This window comes from Astatotilapia calliptera, chromosome 13 (genome assembly GCF_964374335.1).
Source record: "Astatotilapia calliptera chromosome 13, fAstCal68.1, whole genome shotgun sequence".
In the NCBI taxonomy this organism is placed as follows: domain Eukaryota; kingdom Metazoa; phylum Chordata; class Actinopteri; order Cichliformes; family Cichlidae; genus Astatotilapia; species Astatotilapia calliptera.
Window position 1 is genome coordinate 26,657,260 of NC_137434.1, and position 20,325 is coordinate 26,677,584.

The 20,325-nt window shown below is 37.8% G+C and overlaps 1 protein-coding gene across 1 annotated transcript in view; it reads right to left on the reverse strand.

Annotated features, from left to right (window-relative positions):
• Positions 1-11,745: 11,745 nt before the first annotated feature.
• cdh5 (cadherin 5) overlaps positions 11,746-20,325 on the reverse strand; it is a 32,392-nt gene continuing 23,812 nt past the window's right edge. Inside the window, exons 12-15 of the mRNA XM_026189707.2 lie at positions 18,970-19,100; positions 18,658-18,772; positions 14,121-14,253; positions 11,746-13,103 (exon numbers count right to left, since the gene is read on the reverse strand). Of these exons, the coding sequence (XP_026045492.2) occupies positions 12,719-13,103; positions 14,121-14,253; positions 18,658-18,772; positions 18,970-19,100 (764 nt within the window). The 3' untranslated portion in view covers positions 11,746-12,718. The remainder of the gene's footprint in view (positions 13,104-14,120; positions 14,254-18,657; positions 18,773-18,969; positions 19,101-20,325) is intronic.

Consider the following 20,325-nt stretch of genomic DNA (forward strand, 5'->3'; position numbering starts at 1 on the left):
AGCTATTACTCTAAGGTTATTAGTTAATGTTTCTCACCTGGACCATCCAGCCTATAAATGATGCCCCGCTAGTTAACCTGCTATTAGGCTTCTGCGTTTGCACTTTGAACAACCTGGCAACTCATATGGCTCACAATCACTCACTGCCTTGCTGAAATTACTGACTTTCCCATATATATATATTTTTTAAAGTTTAATAAAATACATTTATTAAAACTAAACTACATCCCTTGCCATTTCCAGCTGGCCACTTTCCCAAAGCTAGTTTTTGACAAATGGGGGCCTGTCCTGTATTTAAACCCCCAGGACCTCCTGCACACCAAGAAACGATCAATATTACAAATCCAGCAAATGTCATAGTGTGTTTAAAGCTTGCAGCCTGGAGGTTTCTACTTCAGTCCGAGATGTAACGGGAGCTTCTTTATCACAGATCTTGAGGTCAGACTGTGCATTCCCTTGGGCAGCTTCTGTGTTTGTAGTAAAGAAAGCTAAAGTATAGCATGCATGTGTTTTTCAAATACATCTATGTTAGCAGCATCATTTTGCACAAACCCATGAAAGAAATGAAAATGATGTTCCCAGTTCAATATGGAAAAACAGGCAGCCAGGGCACAGAGCCTTAACCTAGACCTCATCCAATACTGTTGGGCTTAACTGCATCCCCAACTGTTAGCCAGGCCTTATCACCCAACATCAGTTGCCAGACCTCATTAATGCCGTTGTGGCTGAATGGAAATCCCTTCAGCCATGTTCTAAAATCCTGTAGAAAGTCTTCCCAAAACAGTGCAGGCTGTTACAGCAGCATGCTAATGCTTAGGTGTAATACTGAATCCCCACAGGTGAATTTGATTTTTGCTGGTTAATTTACAGGCATATGCGACTGACTTTTCTGTTTGAGCAAGGCTGCACTGTCACGGTAGACCTTTGCATTGCTGTAATAATTATATATCAGAATAGAAAATAAAATGGAAACAAAAACAAACAAACAAAATAGAAAATTCTATTAAAAAACTTGATCAGACCATAAAAAAGGATATTGTGAAGGATTTTCTATTAAAATAATGCCTATTTTGGTGAGACAGTGGAGGTGTCAAACTGATGTAATGTCATCTGAGATTAATCTTTTAATCTGAAATGGGATTAGTGTTTTTAATGACTGGGGTTAGAAGCATGTAGATGTTCAGAAAGTTGATTCAAACATGTCTTGAAAGACAGTGAGAAATTCAGATTGACCGTAAATATGATCTGTTCGAGAAAGAAGCTTCAGAACTGAGGCTCTTCACAACAAGTATTTTAACATTCGCTTTTAATCTATTTTCCTTATTTACATTTTTATGAGTAAGACGTCTGAGTCTCCTGAGAGTTCTTACAGTAAATCTCATCTCACATAATTTCCAAAACAATAATAAGTAGCACTTTTCCCTACAATATTTGCTGTAATCAAGGACTGTTTTTATAATGCTGTTGTAGATTCACCAACCTTATGGTCTCAACTGGCACCAAATTTCATTCTTCTTGTTGTCTATTTGTCATAATTCTGCCTTGGGGTTTGCCGTTATTGGCCACAACATCGTGCATCACACTATCCACCCACCAGATGTCCTCAGTCTTCCATTGTTTTCTACTAGTCACCTGCCTGCACGAACCCATCGCACCTGGTTCTAATCCCCTTCAGTCAGCTCACCTGCGTCCACTTCCTCGTTTTGGTGATCCCTCAGAACATAGTTCCCCACTCTCCACTTACCAGGTTGCATTTTGACCTTCATGCTGCTGCATCTAAGTGACCATCTGTCTGTTTTTGACTCTGAAACCTGGACTCGGGCTTTGACTGCTCCGTTTTCTGTGGTTGCATTTTGTTCTTTTGACGTTAGACATGACCGGTTTGCTGTATAACTCTTTTCTGTTATACCTAAACAACAAAATCCCATAAACAACATTTAGTTCGGAGATATAATGTGATTATAATATGGAAATTTTCTTTAGATTTATTTACATAAAGTGAGTGTCTCATTTTGTGGTGCTTTTAAATAATCCTTTTCTTGAAAGGAAAATCCTGTTTCATATCGTAATCAGGATATCTTTAAGTAACGGATTGAAAAGTACTATTATGTCTTACTCATCTTCTTAACAAAATGAACCAAATGTCTAGGAAAACCATGGAAGGATGTATTTAACGGTTTGAACCACAGTGTGGAGACAGCGCACTTCCAGTTTTCTTATAGAGCTAGCTGTCTGCTCAGGTAGTGCTGTTTCCCCTTTGCTGGTAAATACTGCATCTCATTTTGAGTGCACATTAACAGTATCAAAGATACAAACCTGTGACAACTGCACCCCTGCTACAATGTTCACTCCTAACCAAAAAAGTATGTATGCAGTGCTTTTCTCCCTGTACATCAATGCACATTTCCATCATATCTGAAATTTATATTTCATGCATAATTAATCAATAGTTAAGATAAAGCTGAACTTTTTTAGTGCTTTCATTATTTGCGCTGTCATCATTGGTGCAATATTTTGACATCATTTAAAATCGCCTTTGATTCAGCAGTACCAGCTGTTCCAAGGCTCCTTAACAGGATATGGAGAAAACAAAGAGTGTTGAGCATGGAGAGGATGGAAGGAAAAAGAATATCTTTTTCTTCACATTGTGAAGCGTTTATTGTTCACAGGCAGGATGTTAGTCAAACAGGTCTCCTTGTTGTGTGGAGAAACATCTCGTAGTGCATTTTTCACTAGAAAATGCCTCGTGTGTCTTTTCTTTAGTCAAACAGGGAACCACGGCATGTCTGTGGTTCCAACAAATATGAGCTTTTAGACATGGGCAGTGTCTGCGTTTGTGCTCCTGTTTTTGTAGGGCTGTTTTGAACTTGGGTTTATTTGTCAGTGTGTCATTGGGATGTTTGATGCAGCTCTGCTTTTGTGATGGTTGACTGCAGTGCTTTTTAAACCAGGAATGAGGGCTAGGACTGCTGCCAATGGGCATACATTTGGGAGGGGTACTGGTAAATTTCAGTAATCTGCTCTGCCATGACTTACACATTGAACCTTTACATCTGGCAATTCCATGATCTACCTATTTATCTACATGCCACAGCTTTATTTCTTCCCATTACAAAGACAACAGCACATCTGCTTTACAGACCGTCAGAGGACATGAAAACAAAAGCAACCCAATTGCAAATCCTCATGCACAACACGAGGCCAGAACCTTTGTATGTCAGTGTTTAGTCTGTAGATGTTTGTGTTACACCACACTGAAATATTTGCACAGACAAGCAAAAGAAAACATTTTTCTCCTTCTGCAATAACAACAGAGACAGACCGTTTTATTTACGAGATTTTATCGAAAGAGCTTGGCGAGAAGACGAGTTGGAAGGCTTTATAAAAAACATCAGTTTATCTGTGACAATGGAAGAAATTCTTCATGTTTGATTGGACAGAAAGAAAATCCATTTTCGAAAGATTGCTCCCTGTTAAAGCCCATTGACATTTATATTGACTTCTTTTTACTGTAAGATCAAAGTGTTTCAGATCCAAAATACCACAGTGCACATGTAATTAGGCACAGGTGCATGAGTTTGTGGAAGGCACAACATTTAGATTTATTCATTTAAAAATAGTTTTTTTTAATGTCACCCTCTTTATGCAACATTTCTTTGAAAGTTTCTTTTAAATGACTTCTAAATGAAAACATTCTTTGGTTGCATCATAGACATTTTCTCTTGGCTGCACATGAGTTGGAAAATTGAAGACATTTGTGCATTTCTTTTCCATTATTTTCTGCTGAGTCATTTTAGATCTGAGATCACAGTTTTGACAGTTTGAAATATTCTTTAACTTTCATCTAGCATCTATAATGAATGTCTAAAGGGTAAATCTAAAGGGTCTAAAATATAAATGTTTCTTCTTACACTAACAATACTCTGTGTAAACTATTAGACCTACAATCTGAAGGATAATGTAAGGGTAGATTGTTAGCTCTTGTTGAAATCTTGAAATAAGGCTGCAAATATAGAATATCAGAAGGAAATATCATGCCTAAAAACCTACGCATATCATATACCTTAACCAAAATAATCTGAAGCACAGATACCTGTGCCACTCTCTCACATTCATCTGTGCTATTTTTTTATGCCAACAAACAACAACAGCCGCTCTTGACAAGACAGAGCGCTCTCTAACTGGATTACATGCTGGAGTCATGTAAACAGCTACCCGTATCAACTCCTTTTGCATGTAAACACATACTGCACCCCACTTCAAAATTCAGACTTTCTTTGATCAGGCTTCAAAGGATTATCCATTTGCAGTCTCCATGTAATCTTTTTCAAGTATAAGCATGCCTCACTTTAATAGTCTGATTTTTGTAGTTTGACCGTAGCACAACGTTTAGCACGTGGCTGCCGGCTAGTCCTGTCCCATCCTCACCACAAATGGACCAAAGTTGAGATGAGGCTGAGACACAAGTAGAGATGGGATGGAAGTATGTCTCTCTCCTCTCTCATTCAACATTTTCTTTCCTTTTCAGTCTCTCTTCTTCATGCAGACATCTGTCACATCTCCCAGCTATGCTGCTTGCCTGAATAACTGATGACAGACTGGTGTCTGTGCATCTCAAAAATCACAGTAAAAGCTATTTAAAAGCATCCCACTTTCTTATTAGACTGAATTAGGGTGTAATTGTAAATGTGAGAAAATATGAAAGCTTGAATGCTGATAAATGTGCAGGGCTTGAGGGTCGTAAAGTCATTGTGCTCTCTAGGTAGAGCTAATGAGAAGTTCATTGTTTAAACATACAAAGTCTTTAAACCAGAGTGTTCTAATGGGAAAAATATGTTGTTCATTCAGATGCTGACAACCACTAATGACTGCTGGTTCTCAGAAGCAATGGTAAAAGTAGGGTGGTATAGAGTGTAGGATAATCAGTATTTTTTAATATGCATATGAATTATTTTGTAAGGCTAATTATGTATTCTGATGTTAACATCAAAAGACTTGTGAAAAGGTTTATAAATATATACAGGTATTAGCTTGTAGGTCGATATAAGGCCAGTAATACTGCACCGAGTAAAGCCTGAGGGTGTAAGAACACTGGTCCTAATTTATAGCATAATTTATCAGCTAGATCAAGATCACAAAATTTCCACTCTCGAAGTCTTAACTCTGTCTTAAATCTGTGTGTGTGTGTGTGTGTGTGTGGCTCCCAAGAAGTCCCAAAAGAGCGGATGTCACTCTGGTATTTCCTTCTTATTCACGTCTGTGTCTGTTTCTCTGTTTTAACCCCGTGGACATGTAGAATGAGTCACGTCGCATATGGACATGATCACATATGGAGGTCTGACACCCAAATCCACTACAGGCCCTACAACAATAAAACTGCACGATCCTGAGGTGAATTTACACTCATGTTAAAAAAGGAGAAAAACACAGGATATCCTCCAACTGACATCTGATCGCTTGTCAAGGATTAAGGGAGGGAGATCAGAGCTTTTCCTCACACGGCCCCACAATGTGTAATCTTTGACATGCTGGATCATTTTACACAAAGGAACAGAGCTGGTCTCACCGTGTTAGAGAACTTGCTAGTATTTTGGTTTTTCAGACCCATGTTGACACTTTAAACCTGACAAAAAAACATTTAGTGGGTTATCCCGGTAAATTCCACTTTTTCTTTGCATGAGACTTAGGTGTGTTTTTGTCATGAAAAGGCAGACACACCACATATGGTACCTGCTGTTCTTTTTCTTTGTTTCTTGTTGTTCTTCAACAGAGTGATGTGACAGAAAATATTGTTCATGTTCGCCTCCTTTTCTCTTGGATTTCTTACATGAGTCACAGGCACTTTTGATACTGAGTAAAACCTTAAAAAAACTTGAAGATTAGTTAGATGTTTAAGAATTCTCACCCCTATCATATTAATTTGTTGAACAGTATCTGGCCATTAAGGATCTTGTGATTAAGTTTGGTTGATTATGTAAACAAAAAAAGCTTTGTGTTGAATGAAAACACCCCATTGAGTTGTTTTTAGCCCATCAAATTTTTATTATCAGTCCTTCACATATATGCATATACTATAATCTCAGGGATTGCTATTACTCTGTGGAGCATTAAATATTTTCAATATGTAGTTTTTTAAATGTTCTTTCAAGCTGTATTGTAAGCCTTCCAGTATAAAGTGCTCTAGAAAAGTCTTAAGTCACTCCTCATTTCTTTATATTCTGCTTGCAAAATGGTAAATATGTGCAGCTATCTATTCAATAATGTGCAAACACACATGGAAATACACTATATGAGGCAAAAACAGAATTTGGACAGTTCCAACAAACTTAAAAGTCAATATTTATTATCAGCACCTTTATTCTTCAGTAGAGTCTGAACTCAAGTCAAGTCCTCTTCCAATTTCTTTAAGTACTCTTAATAGTAATAGTTCTCCAGGCTTCTTGAAGGACATTCGAAAGCTCTTCTTTGGTTGCTGGCTGAATTTCTCTGTTTCCTCTGTATTATTGTAGGGTCTTTACTTTACAATATAAAGCACCTTGAGGCAACAGTTTTTGTAATTTGGCGACGTATAAATAAAAAGGAATTAGAGTGCCTTTAGTTCTGTCAAGATCCCACAATACTTCAATAATGTTGAGTTCTGGGCGCTGGAGAGGTTATTCAAAGTGTGTTTTTCTGTCCAGGTATGCTTTTACTGTATTAGCAGTTTTCTTGGCATCACTGTCATGCTGAAAAGTTTCTTAAGGAAATGACTTTCACATGTTCATCTGCTGTAGATAGTCTTCTTTTTTTTTTCTTTTGCCCTTCACTTGTCCAGTTTCATTACATTTTTAAGGACACCCTTGACACCTTGCTGAGATTTGCCAAGTTTGCAGCTAATAGCTCTCTGGGATATTATATTCATTGATTTGGCTGAAGAAATCAGAAAAAATTATGTATTTTTGCGACAGGCTGCTAATAAAATACCTAAAGATACAATTTACAATATTTTTTCTTTGCTAAGTTGTTTGTTATGTGTAGGTACACCACTTGTTGAGTTAGGTGCTTTTTTATGCTTGACCGATTCATAGGTCAGTTAAATAGATTAACAAACACACCAAAAAGCAAACAAACAAAATCATTCCTCTGAAAATGGCCTGGGTTGAAAAAGAATTAAAAAGCAGCCAAAGACCTTCAGAAAATCTATGTGGAGGACTATTGCTGAAGACCACTTAAAAATACAAGAACCTCTGGCTACTTGAAGTCATCTGGGGTGGCTCAAAACTGGAGGCAGCCACTTACTGGCATCATGTATCATATCATCAGATAGTGGAATTTACAAGCTGATGCAATTTGAAATGGTTGTAAGAGCTTACTTGAATACTTTTTAGTATAAAAATAAACCGGTGAGCTAGTACATCCACATTTATTCAGCACAGATGTCTTGGCTGTAGCTCAGGAGGTAGAGCAGCTCATCTACTAATTGGAAGGTTGGTGGTTTGACCCTTGGCTGCTCCATTCACCTATCATACTATCCTCAGGCAAGATGCTTAACCCAAGTTGCTTCTCAAGCACCCAAGTGTGAATGTTTGATCTACCCTTAGGTGTAGAAAAAAAAGTGCTTCTCTGAATGGGCGAATGAAACATGTTGTGTAAAGCTCAAGCAGAGCAGAAATGTGCTGTACATAAACCAGTCCATTTAACATTTTATAGTTCATTTGGTGAAATATTTTCTTCTGTCCCAAAGTGTCAGTAAAAATCACCAGATAAACAAAACATATTTGAGTGGATTTTTATTCTTCTACACTTACAAAAATTCATGTAATAAAAAGTAGTTGCTGTACACCATAAAACACTATAGAAAACATCGTGTTCACCATCAAAAAAAAGCATTTTTCTTTTTCTTTACATGTTTTTTTTTTTAAAGAGTAAAGGCACATGTCGCTCCCTTGCAGACCTTAATGTTTTCACACAAGAGAAATGTGGTTTCTTTCCCTTTTTTGTTTTTTTTAACTGGTCTGATACTCATTTGTGTGTATATCTACATGGGTACAGTCATGGTACGATCACAAGCACCCTTGCACACACACACACGCACACACACACACACACAAAAGTGGACACACAAGCAGAAAGTTACATATTCACTCGAGGACTCATTCATGCATCAAACACTATTTTCTTTCATGTGCTGAAACTGAATCTAGTTTTCCTTTATACAGCAATTAAAAAAAGAGAGTGTCAAGTTTATAATCCTTTAAATACAGTTATTTAGGCAAAAATAATAGCAACAATAAGAAAAAAATAAACAAGGTGAGGCCAGAGAAAGATCCCTATTAGGCACATTTTTTCTATATACATTTCAAAATAAAATCCCTTGTTGAAACATTAGACAGAAACAGAAGAAAAACACTTAAATGTTGTCTTTTAAACCACACTACATATTTTTGTTTCTTCACGTTCATGTGAAGAACTTTTTTGTGTTGGGATCCCACCCTGAGAGGTTTAATTTTCACTGCTTCCAATGTGACTCCTTCAGCAGGGGAGGTAAATGTCCTCCCACAACCACTGATAACCAACATATCAAATTAATTATGGTACTCGTATGGCTGTCATTGTCCCGTAGCGTGTTATTGTAATACTTGGAAAATGTTGGAAGTTGCAAAATCTGATGAATAAGTGTGGAGAAGCGGGTGAAGAGCTCAAGAAAATTCCTAAAAATGAAAGCATGCTGGGCATGATGGATTGGAAGAAACATGTTAGTCTAAACCAATATGTCCAAGTCTTGGTCCTGGCAGAAAAAAGAAAAAAGAAATATGACACGCTCTGGAAAATATTACGCCATGTCTGACTATATGGTCCATGTTTTGGAAGTGTTTAATGATTGATGTATTCTATTAATGGATTTTTGTCATAAAAATGTATGTGCTACATTTTATATCGTTTTGGAACGAGCTTAACAAGTTGAAAATACTGCTGGCCAAAATTGCTAGCGAATGTCCATCTGCCTCGAATAATGTGCCAGCTTTTCTCACCTAAGTACAGCCAGCACTTGTTGCTTTTAGGAAAGTAGATAATGGAGCACCTGTCTCTGCTACAGCCTGCTGGTTTTTAACAATGAAGTTTTTCTTTTTCATGGGAACACCTTTTAAATAACAGCCATGATTACAATAATAGTGAACATACACACACGCACACACACATAAAAAAGATTACTGTTACTTTTAGAGCCACGAAATAGCTTGAAATAACAAGACAAAAAGTTTTTCTTTCACTGCACAATGAAGCAAAATTGAACCAAAGTTTACAAAGTTTGTTTCCATTCTTTGACTCAAACAAAGATGTCAGACAGAAAAATGAGCCATTGTTTGTTCACTGAGCAAGGACATGGATTATAAAACTAGCTAAGATTCTTAGATTCTAGAAATGTTTTTTTTTTTTTAGCAGTGGTGCTTGTTGTGCCAGAATTTTTAAGAGATATTTGAAGGTTTTTTTACACTTACAAAACAGTGGGTTGCTTTTGACCAAGATCATGAGTGCAATGCCTAAAAACAATGAGGAGAAATAAACTGAAGGTAAGAGTACTTAAGATTCCATTCCTGCCATTTTGAAGCCACAAAACTGAGACTGTGTTTGTTTGTTTTTGTTTTTTTTAAATAAACGTAATATTTACTGGTGGGATCAGCCTTCTTTCATGAGGATGGCAAATTGTACAGGTCAAAAAAAACACATCTTTGCTCTGAGGTGTTTCTGTTCAGCTGGAAAACTAATCATTGCTCTGCATTGTTCTTTTCATCTTTCTTTCTTCTTAACCCCCAACCTCATCCCATGCGGCTCCTTGCCTCGCTCCCTCTTCCTCTTCAAGCCCATTTCTCAGGCTGGACTTGCAGGAAGTGAGCACAATGTGTTGGCCCAGGAGAAAGATAACACAGACAGGAAGAGGCGGGCACAACCTCCCAGATGGACAGGAAGTTGAGTCCACTGTTTGGTCTCACTGATTAGACGACGGAGAAAAAGACAGCGCCGAGGAGATATGGTGAGGCAAACAAGGAGAGCAAAGCTAAGACTGAGGAGAAGGAACTGGCTAAGTGTATATATATATATATATTTAAACCCCAACAGGAAGGCGTTGAGAGGACTTCCAGCTATTGTCTCACTGTTTATCAAAAGGCATTCCAAGCAGGACTGAGTTTTAAGGGAACAAGTTCAACTCCGATTCCTGGGACTGAATAGTAGGTTAAATAAACTGAAATGAAATTACTTTTTTTTAAAAAGAAAAAAGAAACACACTACGCTGTGTGTGTGTTCAGTAGGGTGGTACTATCAGCAACAATTGGTACTAGATTCACAGATGTCACAATAATCACAGACAATGGTGACCTTCTACCTTCGTGGTGCTTTATGAATGAATGCAGAAACAATGGTTTATTTCCTGGGCATTTGTTCGTGCAATAATCTAAAAGATCTGTGATTATTGTTTAAACGCTACCGAGTGCGGCCTTGCGATTGGTTGTTCCTGATTACTTAAGAGACGGGGCAGGCCAAATATCCAGCATATCTGGAAAGGAAAAAAGGAGCTACTTTGGTTTTTGAGAAGCTCTTGTGGGTATTTCTCATATTTATTGACATTTTATAGACAAAACTTCAATTTGACGCCAAGGAGCGCCGTATCCGTTGCTAAGTAGAATATCCTTACTATGTAATGCTAAAATTCAAGGTAGAAATAATCCTACACAACTATTAGGAGAAACTATTACCTAACTTTTAGTAGCTATATTAAGTAATCATCTAGACTATCAAAAAGTTTGGGGTATTTTTCATCTCAAGTTTTATGATCTGATAGCAGCCAAGAAGGTTTAGAGGTTAAAGTTATTCAAGCCACCTCAGAGTCATTGTGGCTGCCCAACTAGCTGCTTTTCCAGCTCTGTGCTTCCTGAGTTGTCTGAATTACTTTTGTTCCAGTAGGCCTCTGAGAATTAGGCTTTCATCTCAACAATAACTGTGATGATGGGTTCTGTCAAATAAACCCTCGGAACATGCTGTAATTCTGTCTGAGAAGCAGTAGCGTCATTTCCTTTCTGTCTGTCGATTGTCTTTTCTCTTTTCAGAGCAGAAGATAACTGAGAAAATGGGCAAAATGACTTACTCGGAAAATGACCTTATTCATATCAGAGGGTTGGTTTCAGGAACACAAAGCGGGAAAGTTTTTTTAAGGTTTTCACCTTAAAAAACAGCAAAAAAAAAATCAGGGACTTCTGATGCTTCTTTTGAATTCTGTTGACTACTGTTCAGACACCTGATGTCATGTCTGGACCTCAGAAAAATCACGAACTCAATGGACGCGTCACAAAATAACCCATCGGACTTGACGCTCTGATGAACAAAGTAGACTTTACAGAGCTGAACTTTCCTCAGAGACGGTCTCTTCTAGTATTTCAGATGAAGAAAACATAACTGGCATCTTGCTGTGATCAAACACTTCAAACCCCTTTGAGCTTAAACTCGCGTGGCTGCTCAGAGTTTCCCAGTACAGTAACCCCCTCAAGCAATCATATTTACAAATCAAATCATCAACTACAGATCAAAAATAAAATCACCTCGTTCTCCCAGTGTTCGTGTCCCTTTTGTCAAATTTATAAAAAAAAACCCCACACATCAAAGTTAGAAGAGATCACACGCCGTATACCAAAAGAGACAGAAAAAAAGAACGAAGGGGGAAAAAAAGATCAGCAGTGAGTTGCTTTCACACGCAGCATTTTGCAGCCCCTGTTGGATTGAATTATTACGATTCCTTTAATTCTCTTTGTAGCAAAATGAACTAATCTTCAGAGTCTGCAATATTATATTAGCAATACATTTTAATGTTAAACAGGATATAAGGATTTAAATATATGAATTCAGTTAATCATACATTAACAGGCCAATATGATGGGGAAGGTTAATGCTTATTTTAGGGGATACAAAATGAATCGTTATAAACTTTTCATCTTCAATAGTCTGTGTCTTTTGCCAAAGTCACCACAGGGGGAAAAATCATATTTCAAAATGCTGCTGCAAAATTATTAAATGCAAAAGAAATTAAGTAATTGAGTAACATCACTGAAAGGGACTGGATTATCCATACCCATCCATAACCAACCCAACTGGCTTCACCTGCTTAGACCTTTTTCAGAATAAAAGGGTTACCGTGTAAAACTCACAACACTGCTGTAAAGGAAAATCCTCATGGTGTGGATCTCGTATTGTCACCAAATAATCAGTCCTCTTGCAAATGTATGAAGCCACTATTTCTATTATTTCTATCAAAGATGTCCTGGTGTTCTGTTCCTTTAAAATTTTTCCAATATTTCACTGGAAACAGGAAAAAAAAAAGAGCCTCCTTGACTCAACTTCATGGAGCTTCCAGGATTTTGATGAAGCTTTTTCTTTTCTTTTCTTTTGACTGGGAGTGAAAAGACAGAGGCACAACACACTAATGGATTCACTGAATTACACATCATAACAGAAGTTAGTCATTGTTACTGGATAAAAAGGAGCTCCCTGATTTTGTTTTGAGGAGCTGGAGAAGTCTCTCAAGAACACGGTTATCTACTGTAGGTCTGTTTCTGTGTGAATGTGTATATTTCCTGCATGCTTCTGGTCAGTATGTGAGTGTATTGCTATGGCTCTTTCTGATTACTGTATCAAGCTGTATGTTTGTTATGTATGTGTATGATTTGTCATTATGTGGTGGTATGTGGTATCAGTACTGATGGTAGTAATCTGGGCCATCTACACCATAGAGCTCTGCCAGGGTCCTGAACCTCGGGCCCCAATCGTTGAGAAAGTCATAATCCAAGTTCGAACCAGTAGAGGAACTTCCCAGAGAGCTGAGACTTCCGGCTAAAGACTCGGGTCCCTCGTAGCCGTAGATGTGGAGAGTGTCATAAGGGAATCCATCTCGGTCGTGATCAGCTTCGTCTTTCTTTACCTCAATCATCGCTGCCATGTCGCCCTTACATGCGGTGGGCTGAGTGTGGTGGGGGGGTTTCTGGACCATGGCGTAGAGTGAGGGGTGGGGGCGGTGATCTTGGTGGCGAAGCAGGGAACCGTCATGGCAAGCGGAAGTGAGGATTGAGACATCATAGCTAAAAGAAAAGAGGATAGAGTGAGTAAATTTGCTGATCACATTTCTTCATCACAGAGATTTTCTGGGTACGGACATTTAAATATGTCCACTGACATATTTATTACAGAATGCTTAATGCTACAGCTCAACTATCAAGTTATATTTGATCTTTTTGTCTTTTTAAATATATTTTAGAAAGTCACCAATAGTAATGTAATGTCTTGGCTACTCTGCAACTTAGATATTCTTATATTAACTTGCGTTTGTGGCTTTTATCGGCAAACAGTGAGTTCTGGTACATTTAATATGGATAGTTTACCTGAATTATGTGGATCTCTAGTGATATTTCGATTTAGATTAGGTGAAACTAAGTCAGTAGATACATAAAAGATGATACGATTAAAGTGCAAATAAATGGAGATATAGGAGGTAGCACACTTTATTATTTGTTGTCAAGGATTTTATAATAATAAAAAGATTATGCAAATAAACCATAAAAAAGCATAAGAAACGTTGAATATATCTGTTTCATTTATTTTAAAAATATGAATATCAGGATGTAAGCAATAGAAACATAAACAGTATAAGGTAAAGAGGAATGTTTAAATGTTTAAAAAGCTGTCTATGTTCCAGTAGACAGTTTCAATCCTACATTTAAATAATTAAAGCTCCCTTCAGTTTTTGTGAGCTGTTTTTTTATGCATGGCAGCCACAAAAGAGAAATTAATGACATAAAAAAGAGCATTAATGGCCTCACTGGCATTGCTGAAAGTGTGAGTAAGAAGCAACATTTATTTTACATTTTTACTTAAAATGGATTTTCTGTCATTCTTTGTCAAGACTTTATAAATTCTTGGGTTTTTGTTGTTTCATTCAGAGGTGAAAAATCTTTCCTTTGAGAGGATTATAAAGAAAATAGAATCAAATGTAAGTCTGCAAAAAAGGGGGGCTGCTGATAAACCATGTCAGCTCATTTCAGTTATATTCAAGTTGTCAGTTTAAAAGTGTATAGCAGTGCTTCTTTTCATCTGCATACCCATTAGTGTCCATCTCTCCTCCTCCCTCCTCATCGTATGTGACCAGCTGCTCATGAATCTCTCCGCTGTTTTTCATATTGGCCAGAGAATCCTTCTGGTAGCGTTTCCTCATCGCGAACAGGATCACTATGACTTAAAAGCAGAAAAGAAACGTGTGTTTAGAATCTACTCGGCTGACATCCAGCACAGCGAATCAAAACTGCTGTTGGTAGAAAATGAAGACATCAAGAGTAAAACAAAAAGACAGACTGCATTTAATCATTTATCCTTTCAGACCAATGGCTCTATGACTGTGAAATCATGATAGAGACTCGCAACCAAAGCAGAATAAGAATGGGGCCAGGAAACAAGTGAGAAAAGTAGAGCACTGACAAGGGAATGAGACTAGAGAGCAGTGCAGTGACGAAGGAGAGAAAATGAGGAATAGATGGTTTAAGGTATCTGAGACGTTCGCCCCAAGCGTGAAAACCTTAAGTGAATCTACCCAGCCAGAGACATGCACAGAGTAACTGCACAAAGAAAGACAAGAAAGGGGAGCATAAAAGACAGGAAGGGAATTTCAGTAAACACAACGAGGGAAGTGGAAATGAGTGTGAGAAAACAACGTGCAGGGGTGTTGAGAAGGAAAGGAAAGAGAAGCAGATGACGATGAAATAAACAATTGTGAAAGAGAGAAACGGGGGGAGGGGGTGTAACAATGGGAGTCTTAAATCACAAAATCAATAAAGAAAAAACATTTGTTTCAGTTCAAGAAACAAAGACAATTATCAGACTTGAGACTTTTAATTATGTCTGTCTCAAAAACAATCGAGGTAGCATGCTGTGCACAGGGCAAAATATTCTAGCAGAACAAGGCCTAACTCTAAACCTAATTATACGTGCAAGATTATAGATTATATGAAAGTATAATCTGACTCGAACTGTGACATTATTAATTTTAAAAATTCCACTGGAACATCAATCAATCTGTGTTCCTGTAGTAAGCAGCTATGAACAAGTATGCTGTTATTCATAAATGTCTTTTATTTCCACACAGGAACCCAGCTGTGAGGGAGGTGGGTTGCAAAGTGGCTTAAACATGTAGAGCAACTGTGGGCAGGTTGAAGCAGCTATGCACTTGATTAGATATCAACCAATTGGATGTGTAGAAGGATAACAGCTGAGCTCGACTTCATAGTCTGCATGAAATAGCTCTTTGCTATTGTGTGTAAAACAATCTCAGAGAGAATGATGGGCAGCCCCTTACGATAATCCCCTTATGATTTTATCTGCAGGCTGTTACACTAGAGCCGGTCTGATCATTCATAAACTGAAGCTATAACTGTAATTGTTTCCAGAACAACCAGGCTTACTCTAAAATTAAACGAATTGACTTGTACACAACATTATGATGACATTAAAGTGGGTTCAAAAGGCCAAACTTGATAAAAAGTAGGGTAAAAGAAGCTCAGTAAAGTTTTTGATTACACGCTGCATGTCAGTGGGCACAGAGTACAGAGGAGAAGGAAGCAAGAGAAAAAAGAAGAAAACAAAAAGGGGGGAGGGTACTGATTGAGGGGAGGAGGAAGTGGAAGAAACTGGCGACTTAGGGGTGAGGAAATCAGGAGAGAAAGAGAGCGACAAGGAGAGAAGGAAGGATACATTTGACATTAGATTAGGCCCCAAGCCTCGGTCCCGATATGAACCTCTTTCTCTCTCAGCGGACGGGCAGCATTAGCCATGCCTTTTAGTTGAGGGTGAGTGGGACTAATTTAAGTTTGCATGGGAAACCAACAGATTAATCTTTTACAACACATGCTCTGCAGTTTAATAAGCTCTGGAGATATCAGACTTAGAGGGACAAGAAAAGAGAGGGGGGGAAAAAGAAGCCCTTTCTTTAGAGAAGAAGGACTGTGAAAAAATGTCTTTTCGTGTGTCAAACCCGGCTTCATGTGAGAAAATGTGCCTGTGAATGGGGAGCACGCTAAATTGCTTTGGGCCCTGACAGATAATGACAAGTGCATTAAATAGTTAATCTAGCCTGTGTTGGGGCTGTTTGATAAAGAGAAGGAGAGATAGAAGGGGGAAGTTAGGGAGACAGAGAGACCCACAGGGAAAGAAACAGAGGAAGGGGGAGATGAAGGGAAAAAATGAAGGGGAAAAGGCCCGATAGTGAAGGAGTGTATTAATAGTTAATAGGTTGAGTGTTTGGTGGTGCTTGATAAGCAGACGCCACCTAAAGAACTGATAAACTCCCCTCATTACCACTCCTATTCTTCTGCTGCTTTTCCCACAATTCTCCTCTTCCATGTCTCTCTTCTTTAACCTCTTTCTGTCTCTCTGTCACTCAGCCGGTCTCATTCCATCTCAATTCACCGTCTTACATCTGTCCGCCTGTTTCACCACTCTCCACATCCAATATCTAAGTCTTGATATACACTTTTTTCCACGTGTCACTTTGCCTCCATCCCCCCTTATCTTAAAGTTCCTCTTCTTTTTTCCTTCCTTCTTCAGTACATCTCATTCCACATCCCTCTTGTTTGGCCAAGTATCTCCAGTGTGCCTCTCATCCAACATGACAACTGTCTCTTTTTCCCAAAGAAATACAAAAAAGGCAGGGGGCGAAGGTATCAAAGAGAATATTGAGTGCACAACTACAGGCATTATTTTCACATCCGCCGCTGCATTATTCATAAAACCAACAACACCAGAAGGGGAAAACGTTCCCCGCAAAACACAAATCTTATTTATCGCAAAGCAAGGGCAAGTGAATCTGTGCACGTGTCCCGATCACTCAGCACTGGCTTTTTGCATCTATCACTGATGCTGTCTTCATGAATTTCTCTCAGAGAATAACAATATATACAGAAGTTCTCTGCTTACCGGTAATAAAGTTAAAGAAGAACGAAGAAAAGTACTATTTTTACATTACTGTCTGTCTAAACATTTAGGCATCGATCTTTGATTCAATCTTCAAATATTTCACAAAAGCTTGTTTATTATTTGTTGTGTGTAAATGCAAACAAACCCAAAACAAGGCGAGTGAAAATGTTGTTTTTTTTCCTTGTTGTTTAGAATTTTTTTCAAGTCCTATTGTTCATTTTTAAAACTTTTCCTACTTCCAACAACAAAATTTTTTTTTATCCAATCTCTATTCCAGGCATAAACATGGCTGTCTACACAGTGGGTTAAAATGTTTCATTGCCCTTTCTGTTTGAAAGTTGTATCTCCTTTTTCACTTCCAGATCCCCTTGGGTGTGCTTTGCTTCATCCATACCCATATTATGTTTGAGTTTTTTCAGCTGCTCTCTCATTAGTTTATTTGATTTGGCACATTTTTCCAAGCATGTGACCCCTTCGAGCATTTTTTGTGTTTCCTCCTGGTCTCAAACCAGAGATCTTTCACACATAAGGTGAAAGTGTTAACCACTACACCACAAGACTCACACCCTGGAGTACACTTCAGTGAGTCTCTGAGGGTGAGAAAACACATCTGACCACTGGAGAACAGTGGAAAAATAGATTTTTAGGTAAGATAAATTTCTAGCTTTGAAATCAGTCAAAATGCTTTTGCATTTCACGAGCCAGACCGAGTTCAGAAATTAAACGATTCTGCAAAATGAAAATGGTTTTGTTTCTGAATGTTTATTGGCTTTGTTATTCCAAGAAAAACAGGAAAACATCTTTTTTGGAAAATAGTCAAATGTTGGAAAAAGCCAAAAATAATTACTATTGTAAGACAGAAGATGACATTAAGCAGGTCCTCTGGTATTAAAGGTGAAAAGCTATAGTCTTAAGAAAAAACTTGTCATTTGGATATATGGATTTTCCTGTTGCATTATAATCCCATCATTATGTGCACTGATATTGCACATGCCATTATGTGTAACTTGGACAGATTCTACAATACGAATGCAAAAAAATGCAATAAATATTTCAATGCATTTCCCATACTTTCAGCATAAATGCAAATATGCTGGGAATGATGTGTTTTCACCTTTCTATATATTCTAACACAGACAAGCATAAATAAACTTAAAACAATATAGAGATAGTTACTCAAGCAAGTTCACATGCAACCAAATCAGGATCTATTACCTAATATCATAACAACTTAAAACTTCATTTTCACATCATATTCATGATGGACGGTCTAAAAAAGGATGCTGAAAAACCATATATATTATTATGCTTTCTTCCTGTCAAAATCTGACACCTACAATACCCAGAATGCAACTCAACCACTGATAGATCTGTCAGATATCTGTTCGGGTTTCTTTTGGCCTCAAGCAAAGATGAGCAGAGAACAGACATCATTGCTTTTTATTAACTCCATACCTGCACAACTTCTAGTCATCTGTGACATCATTGAGGTTCAGATTTTATGCAGCTAAAAAATAATTTTCTTATAAACATTAATACTCTTAAAAAAGCCTGTATACAGACTATAGCATTAAAAATCTCAAGGTTAACCCTTTAAGGTGGCTCTAAAAGTCATAACAATGAAACAAGGTAGAAAAAACAAGTAGTATAACAAAAAAGTAAAAAATAACTTACCGAGAATTGTCAGTATGCAAAGCAAAATGGCTGTCAGGGCATGAACACTGACTCCCATTCTCCGAGCCTCAGGTTTGCAATAAGTACGATTCCGGTTGGGATCACACTGACATATCTACAACATATTACCAATCAGTCGGTCAGTACCTTGCCTGAATGTCCATTTACTGAACATTCATTGAAGCTACATATTTACTGCATTAAAACTGGGTTTACAGAGACAAGACATTTCATCTTTACAATTATTTAAAATTATCAGTGCTAAAATAATCTCAAGCAGCTTTCAATATCACACACACAAAAAATGCATACCCCAACTGATACTGTGGAGACGCTGCTCTTGGAGGGATGTCCTCCGTCACTGACCCTTATATCCACCTTGTAATTCTTGGGGTCATCCAGGCTGAACGGGCCCTGTTTCACAATGAGAGCTGCTGTGCCATCTATACAAAGAGATACAAGAAAATACACATAGTAAGTTAAGTACAAAATATCACACCACCTTTGCTTCACAAATTTCCCTTAATTTGCCTCACCCATCACCTCGTTTCACTAAAGCAAAACTAATGCTCACCTGCTCAGTCTACAAAGTCTATTTATGTGAGTCATGCTGAACAGATAAGACTAGATTTGAGATAAGACAGCGAGGAGAGAGTGACTAAATAAAGGCAGAGAGATCATTTGTGGTTATGGCTTTGATGCATTTCAGATTGGAGTCAATTAGGATCATAAATAATCACAGAACATAAAAAATCTGCAAAAGCAAATCCTACAAGGAGCCAAGGCGGTTTTTAAATGAAGTGGCAGAACAAATGTATTAACATAGATCACTCTCCTTTGCAGAAGAATGTTGTTGTCATTGGAAATATCTCTTCATTACAGACTACTCTGTATGTAATTTGGTCTATCAGTGACCAGACAAAGTCTGATACAGAAAACTTTGGTCATCTCATTGCCGTCGTTTACATTTTGATGCCTCTCCATCGATTCTTTTCTGCTTTTCTTGCCCCTCACCCCCCATTTCCTGGCACATGGGAATCCCCAGTGTTAAGACAGAGGTTTACCTTCTCACTCCCATTCAACAAGAGTAACTGCCATATTGACTTGTTGTAATAATGTATGATCTTCAGTTACAATAAAAAAAGGCACCTTGAGATTACTGTTATTGTGACGTTATTAAAAAAGCTATGAAAAAAGAACTGAACTGAATTGCAGTTTTAGTTAAAAGAAACTTGTTGAGTAGATTACATCGATGTCCTTTTCATAGACCTGAGCAACAATACAGTCATTAGTCAAACTCCTGGCAGGCAGAAATTTCCTGCCAAACGCTTTCCTCCACAATATCCCACCACTAGAGGAATTTCAGAGAACACAATGGCAGGAAGGACCCTTCTGAATACTCTCAAATAAAGAAACACATTCAGTAGCTTTGGTTTAAGTTCAAGTTCAAACAAAAACAACTTTGCGATTTTTGACATTTGGACTTGAAGTTCAAATCCAGAGTGTTTAACAGAAGCCCTGATTTTTCACCAGCATGAATAACTTCCTGCCTGAAAGCATTTTCACAAACACTTGCACAGAGTCAAAGTATGTTCTTACACTTAAAGTCCTTTAAAGTGTTGCAATTCTTTTTCATGTACAAGTATTTCCAGCGAAAATCAGGTCACA